Below are 7,792 nucleotides of genomic sequence, written 5' to 3'. Positions count from 1 at the left end.
TTTCCGAGGCTTCGTAGAAGTTAGCGGTGAAGCACAGTCATTTCAGGCGGGATCAGACTATCCATTAGTTATCAAAGTCCTAAGTCTAATTAACCCCCCAAATTGACTGATAAAGATCATTCCTCTTTTATGCTGCCTAACCGGTTGTATGTACGCCGGGCATGCAGTACCTAAGTCAGATGCTGCTTTGTTATAATTAGGGCAGCAAATTTTGTTTTCTGTTTGGTACTTGCTGTTACATATTGCACGTAATGTATGGCACTGTTAAGGGAAAAAAATTGGAGTCAAAGTGCCTGGAAAGTTAGGTCTGCTCTGTAGCACTGTGAGATTGTTGACATCTGCCGAGGTTGGAGAGCTCAGTAAGCAGGAAATGGGGTGTCACTCTGAGTGGTAGTTTACCATTATCCTGGCATCCTAATGAAGTGTCTGCAGTGCACAGAGCTTCTGGATGGCATCTTAACGCACGGCTAAGCAAAAGCACTTCTCTCCTTGTCACTGTCATCCATCTGCCTGCACCCTACTGTAGCCAATGGGATGGAACCATGCTACAATGTGCTATAAGCCATTTAGAGTTGCACATTGCATAATCAGTCCCATCAAATATGTAAAAAATGACTATTATTGGTTATTTCCCTCAAACTCCGGCACCTGGAGTTTGATATATTAAAGTTTAACTTTTGTAAGTGCTGTTTTTTCCCATTAATTCCACATATATTTTTGTTAAATGGGACTGAGTCGTGAACTCATTGTCTTGGGTCTTGCTAATGGATCGCAAAAGTTGTATGAATATTCATTGCAAACTCCACTTTATATCACATAGGATGAAATTATCAATTGCCCATATAGAAAGGTTTCACGAAATTCTCATTTTCTTTTGCAACATCTATTTCTGAGTCATGAATAAAAAGTAAAATCAATTCAGATCACAAATTGGTTATTTTCCTTATAGCAAACATTAGTTAGTTTGAACGCTTCTTATAGATTTTTTTTTAAAACAAGAAAATATTTTACAATGTATCTGCACAAGACGATTGCCATAGTGTACTGCAAGTGATTAAAATTGGGACTTTTATGTTGCATACAGTAACATTAAAATATCCCGATGTTAAAAGTGATACAAATAATTTATCTATATATTTATACATAAAAATCTGTGTATTTTAGCCAGCATGACTTCCAGAATATGAAGACTTACCGAATGAAAGCAGAGTTTTGGGCAGTTGACATCTCTGAAAAACAAAATCAAGCCAACAGAGCACTCTCTTTTAAGCAAGTTTTCGTTCCCTGATAACACCGAAGCTATCAAGGACTGGGGTTAAGCATTGTGTGACAGGGCGAGCTTCTAAAATGGGCAAGAGCAAGATGAATTGGCTAAGTCGGGTGTTTATTTATACAAACAAGAGGGCAGAACATAATTTAGTTGCATCAGGAATTTTTCACAGACATTAAAACTATAGCAAACATAACAGCGGGGATGCTTGCACAGCAGCACAGTGGGGAAGCTCACAGAGCGTCTGCCCACACTACGGCTGGCTGTAGCCAGCGCCATAAGTCTCACAATTTCATTAGCACTTGAAAATCCACCTAACCTACTCAGTTCTGATTACGTTAAAAAAAAAAAAAAAAAAAAAAAAAAAAAGGAAATAAACAAACCAAAAAAGCCCCAGACAAGACCTGTCTTTCGGCAGCTGAATCGGTCGCGAATTGTTGGAAAAAATCTTGGCAGACAGATTTTGCTGTAGCAACAGTGTGTGACGTTTTAACCACAGCAGAAATCTTATCCAAAAAAACAAAACAAGGTGAGAAGAGCCACGTAAGAAAATCAGAGAAAGCCATGCTTAAAAAACAACAACAAAACATAGATTAGGTGGCAGATCAATAGTTTGATATTTCATGCCGAATCATAAATCACTGGTTTTTTCAGCAGTTCAGCTGTGAGGCTCAAGAGCATAAAGAGAAACCATGGCTCGTGATAAAATTAGGCATTAATGTGAGCCATAAATGCCATTTAACGTTGAACATGCACAAGCCACTGCAATGCTTGGTAAAGGGAAACGGGCGCTATAGTAAAACTATACAAAGTCAGACATGAATAATGCAGCAGGTCTGAGGAGGGTCACAGGTCAGACTCCAGTACCTTACAAAATAATGAATGCATGTCAGGTTAGAGACATACATCCCTTCCTAGCAAACGTGAGTTATTGGAGATAAACCTTGGACTTCCTGTTCTGAAACAAAGTGGCTTGTTGTAAACATCTATGTCCATTTAAAATTAATGATTAAAAGAAAGATTCGGTGGGATTTGCTTAAGTATTCTTTATGGACACGAGTGCTAAAGGTTACTTTCTTCATTCATTTTTACCCAGCCACTGTTAATGTTACAGACACATCATGTTTTCTTCTGAGCTGTCCTGGTTTCGGCAGGTCCCCCATCCCACCGGGTGGGGGGGAGTGAGCGAGCGGCTGCGTGGTGCTTAATTGCCGCCTGAGGGTAAAACACCACACGAGCTCAAATGTTTATCCAAAGCTCATTTACAAAAGAGCTTATATAAAATTAAGGGGTTTTTTTCAATGCATTCTTCATTTAAATATAAACAAGAGAGCATCTCCACAGTTTTGCTCCGTTTAAAGGGAGCCAGCCCTATTTTTAAAGACAGTAACCCAAATTCTAAATATATGTTCTATGAAAATATTACATCGAAAACCATCTGCGATTCACTTCAGAGTATCTTGATCTACTGAAATTATCACCTACATCTTCCATATTTTGTCCAAAAAATGCAAGAAGGATTAACTGTCCTCTCATTCTTTATTAGACATATGTGATTATGATGACTTTTCTCCTTCAGAAATCTTCATAGGGAAAAGAGAGTCTAACTTTCCAAATGGGAATCTTTTCCCCAGAATTTCACAATAAAAAGAGTATAGTGAAAAATAATATTATTTCGTTTTATCAAAATTGGTCTGCTTCATTTTCTAGACTTAGCTGGAGAATTTAACAGCTGTTCAGAGTGTTTTCCTTCCTTTGCACCCTGCACTGCCAGGCTTCATAATACAGCAAAAAGAGGGGGACACCTTCTCCACAGCTCTTTATACAAACCCATGTCAAGGATTTCCTCCCTCCAGTTGAGCACGGTAAAGAGAAAACCTCAAAAAAAAAAAAAAAATTAAATTAAAAAATCTTCCTGCATAGGAAACTGAAAGGGGAAAATTTCTAGGAAAGTGGAGCTCAAGGCTTTACAGAAAGAAAGCAAATACATAGGTATTGCAAATGAAACATAAGATCTTGCATCTGATCTGTTAAATATTCCATCAACAAGGTCAAGTGTAAAGACAGCCCAGCCACAAAAACTGAAGCGAGAGTAAGCTTTAATAAAAAAAATGAACAGTTTATCCTCTTCAGCTTCTCAAGTGGAAAAACAAATTCTTTTATACTAGAGAAAAATCAAGCGTGTATATAGCATTTAAAAAAACACCAATATCAACCATTTTAATGAAAGAGTACCCAATATTTTCACGGAACTATAAAAGGGAGCGAGACTAAGTGTTATGGCAAAAAGCCTGGGCTCAGCAGCTTTGTGTGGGTAATGGTGAAATGTGACTGTGATTTATAATGAGAAAAGGTATCTACAACATACAATTTTCTACCTAGCTGCAAATAATAATTCATAGTGATGTCCCTTCCAGATAAAATACCTTTGCAATGTAGGACTCATGTGGTAAAATGATCATGATAAATGTCAGACCGGTGCAGGTAACGGCTTTACAAACCATTAAGATTAGCTGGCTCTTTTTTTTTGATGATAACAGTAACCATGCTGTGACTCTATGTGGTAATAATATCTCAGTACTGATAAATGCCAGAGCCAGGCAGAGGTGTTTATCATTCCCAGTTCAGAAATGCTGACTAAAGTTACCACATGTTGCCTGTTTTTTCTTCTTTTACAATAGACTAACAATTAACAACTAGACTGATTCACAAAATAATTTTATGCAAAAAGACTGATTCACAAAATAATTTGGTGCAAAATTTCTATGTTTTTTGTGCTTTAGTGCCTACCTAAAGGTCTCTTCTCCTGTATAGCAGTATTGATGATTTTGGTAGAGTAAGCCCTAAAACAAAGCTTTCTACCCTTGCCATTCTCCCAATAAATAATTTCTTTGTAAATTAATACTGCTCCTTTCAGTTTATCTCTTTTACAAATACATCTTAAGGAAGCACACAGCCTCTGTAACGTAGCTGTTTCTGTAGGGAAGATGGTTACCAAGCTGGTATCTGTGTTAATCAACACAGAGCAGAGACGCTTCCTTCAAGAGAGCACGATAAAGTTTTACTGTACGACGTTTCCTTGCAAATATTCTGCAACGGACAAACAATGGGCTTTTCCTTCCATTGAGTCTTTCCCTACCTCAGTGTTTCAGTTCCATTCAAGTCCATTGAATTCTCAGGGGAAAACAGAATTAAAAAATAAACTAGATGAGAAGCTTTATTTGAGAAGTTGCAGTACAGCCAGGGCAGCCCCAATCTAAATATAACTTATCTAGTAAGATCATAGCATGTACGCACACCAACCAGCACACATAAAAAGCCCACGGAATTTGTATCCCCTTCCTACAATAAATTCACCTCTGCAGATTTCATATCATTTGCATTTGTAGCTTCAGTAATATTTCCACTGGACAGATCGTCCACGGGACAAAAATAAACGGTACTAATGGCTTGTGGCAGAAAACATCGAGGGATGACTGGGTCGCAAGACGGGGGAGTTTGTGCTGTTCAGAAGTTAAGGTTCTGTGTAGGTCAAACCAGAACAAGAGTAAAATACACAGAAAGTGTATTCTTCATATGTGTGTAACTTCATTATCACTATTGTTAATTGCATGAACAGAATAAATTCCTATAGAATAAATCCATATGAAAGTTTGGGGTTTTTTTACTGGAAAATAATACCTATACATTGACTGCTTTGAGCTCTTGTCTTTCATATCTATATAAATGTTCAAATTATAAACAATACAGATCTATACATCTATATCTGTGTCTATGAAGTATTAATCTCAACAGGAGTTAGGAATACATGCTGGGGAAGGAATATTGTCCTAGTAATTGTAATTTTTAAATTCAGTTCGATTGCAGGAAATTTTTTGCTTGAAACTTTGTTTTGGTGAAATCTTTGAATCAAGGCACTAGTCACCATGTATGCTTACGCAGCATCTACTGCAACTGGGATTCAGTCCTGATCGATATCTCTGGGTGCTAGGGTAATACGAATATTAAAAAGGAACATATAGGAAGAATGATAGGTGATAATTAAATCATAGATGATAAGATCAGAAAAGTATTCTCAGGTTATCTAGGGCATGTAACATGCAAGATATTTTCCCTACGTCAGACCTACTGGCACCTTATCTAATCTGTTCCTAAACGAAAGCACAGTGGTACATGACTTTGCTTTAGTTGCAACATCTTATACAAATCGATGAAAATATCAGCCAAACCTTTCCCAAGAAACTATGCATCATCAACAGGAACACATATCTTAACAAAAAGGATAGCAATGTTCTTATCACCTCAAAAGAGATATTACAGCCCTTAGTACTGCATTCGTTATGACTAATTGTAAGTTTGAAATACAAATTATTTCCTACAGAAATTACAGTTGTGAGATGCTACAGGTATTAGAACATAGCTACACTGGAACAGTTTCTCGAAATAATTGATCACCAGAAAGCATGACTAAAAAGAACAGCAAATCATTTTATATTTTCAGACATGGTGGGGTGTAATGTTAAGGATAGAGATTCATAAATACAGCTGATTAAATTATGATGAGAAAAAAAGGACAACAAGGACTACCTGGGAAGTGCCTCCATCACAGAAGCTGCACCACTGGACAAATGTAATTCCAAATTGGAATTCCACTTAAAATGTGGGTCCCTTACTACTTGGAGGTACTTTAGCTTAGGATGACAGTCTAATAGCCTAATAAAATAAAGGAAAAGTATAAGAATATAATTCTGTGAACCAGAAAATGCTTCCTTAAGATTAAGAGAGAATTTTTAATCCTTGTAAATTACTCTTACTCTCTATTAAGGTGACAGAAGGTACGATATATTCTGGTTTTAACCATATATTAATGATGGCTTTTCTTGTCAAGGCACCAGATGCAGTACTGGACAAAGTAATGTCCCAATATGGCACTCAAGTGGTTATTTTCTTTTTTTGTTTTCCCCCTTAGAAATCCAGGACAACGCCACTCGCATCAAATCCATAAGGAGCCTGGTAAAAAAGCTCCCTAGACCAAACTATGACACAATGAAAATCCTCTTTGAACATCTAAAGAAGTAAGTAGAACTGTGGTACTAACAGATTGATAATTTTAAAAGGAATCAGTGTGCGGTGTCCAAATCTTATTGGAAATGTCATCCAAAATACCAAAGATAATTACATTCTTTGGCAAAACTAAGCATGATTTATGGTATCTATGTATATCCTATTCCTGCTTAAGAAATCAGTATGTCTAAGCGAAAGCACAAATTTTTCCTCTACTAGAAAACAAAGCAGTTCTGTTTCCTTCGATGCAGTCAGGCACATGAGGATTACTGTGCTACAGGTATATTGAATTGGGCAAATGCAACATGTTCCAGTATTGCACTTGTCCAGTTTGGTTTGACTTTCTTCAACAATAGACCTTTTGATCACCATATTTTCACCATCGAGATCCCTGCCGTTCAAACTCCTTTATTGAGGCACGTAATGATAGAAATAACCTCACCCAAGAAAATACATTACGAGCTCTTGTACCTCACGAGGAAGCTTGTGACAACACAGAACACCTAAGAAAAGCTGAGGAGAGATTTGGAAGTGCACTTTTGTTCTCCTAATGTTGCTGAGATACCACAGAGGCAGAAAAATGACATTGTGAGGCTCCACCTTATCATTCCTCTGTGGTTTCCACACTCATTGAGCTCCATTTGCAAGAGATGTCAGCCCACAAAGTCAACCCAGGTTTTCATGTTCACCTTGGGTTTTCTTCTCGTGTTTCGTGGCATTAACAGTAAAAATGTACATAGACCACGTGCTCACTTGGAAACCAACCTGCAGCTGTTTGACTTGCAGAATGACTGGGCAGAAATGGCAGACCTCGACATAGGGGCACATGAAGGGCAGGATCCTGTTCCTCCCTTCGTGGCTGTCCTGCTCTTGGGACTAACTGGTGCCTTTTTGTACAGTCACTTTTCAGCCAAACTACCCTTAAAATTGAAGGGACTAATCTAGGGCCCCATGGAAGCCCTGTGCACAGAGTAGTTCATCCCAGGAATAGTATAATGACCCCAGTGAGTGAGTAATAAAGACTCCAAATAAAAGACTACTCTGAGCTTATAATGAATGATGCCTTTATATTGATCATTTCTGATGTATTCTCCTGGCATCTACATATAAGAGATGTAGATCCTTCATCTTGTCTGGCAGCTTCCAGGTGAAACTGCAAAATGAAGTCCATACAGTCATGGGAATGTCCCCGTTTCATTAAGTGTGGAAGGATTTTAAGCAGTCCGTAAAATGAGTTTGGCCTTGCAGAAAAAAAGTTTTCTATGTATTCATCTGATGTACCGTGTGCGCGCATTCTCTCCTTCAGCGGGTTATCTAAAGAAGGATGATAATTTATTACTGTCAATGGAAGAATAATAAGTGACATTATTTCCTGGGAAGAACCTTAGTGCAAGAAGTGGGTACACGCTGTCAGCACAGATATGCCATATACAATATTTACTGCACCATATGTGGCAT

At 37.8% G+C, this 7,792-nt stretch overlaps 1 protein-coding gene across 1 annotated transcript in view; it reads left to right on the top strand.

Annotated features, from left to right (window-relative positions):
* ARHGAP15 (Rho GTPase activating protein 15) overlaps window positions 1-7,792 on the top strand; it is a 373,794-nt gene that overhangs the window by 342,769 nt on the left and 23,233 nt on the right. The window contains exon 13 of the mRNA XM_009279645.1: window positions 6,240-6,345. Within this exon, the coding sequence (XP_009277920.1) occupies window positions 6,240-6,345 (106 nt within the window). The remainder of the gene's footprint in view (window positions 1-6,239; window positions 6,346-7,792) is intronic.

Source organism: Aptenodytes forsteri, unplaced genomic scaffold (assembly GCF_000699145.1).
Source record: "Aptenodytes forsteri isolate BGI_AS27 unplaced genomic scaffold, ASM69914v1 Scaffold11, whole genome shotgun sequence".
Lineage (NCBI taxonomy): Eukaryota > Metazoa > Chordata > Aves > Sphenisciformes > Spheniscidae > Aptenodytes > Aptenodytes forsteri.
Note: the sequence above shows the minus strand (reverse complement) of the source record. Positions and strands in the feature narration are given on the sequence as shown.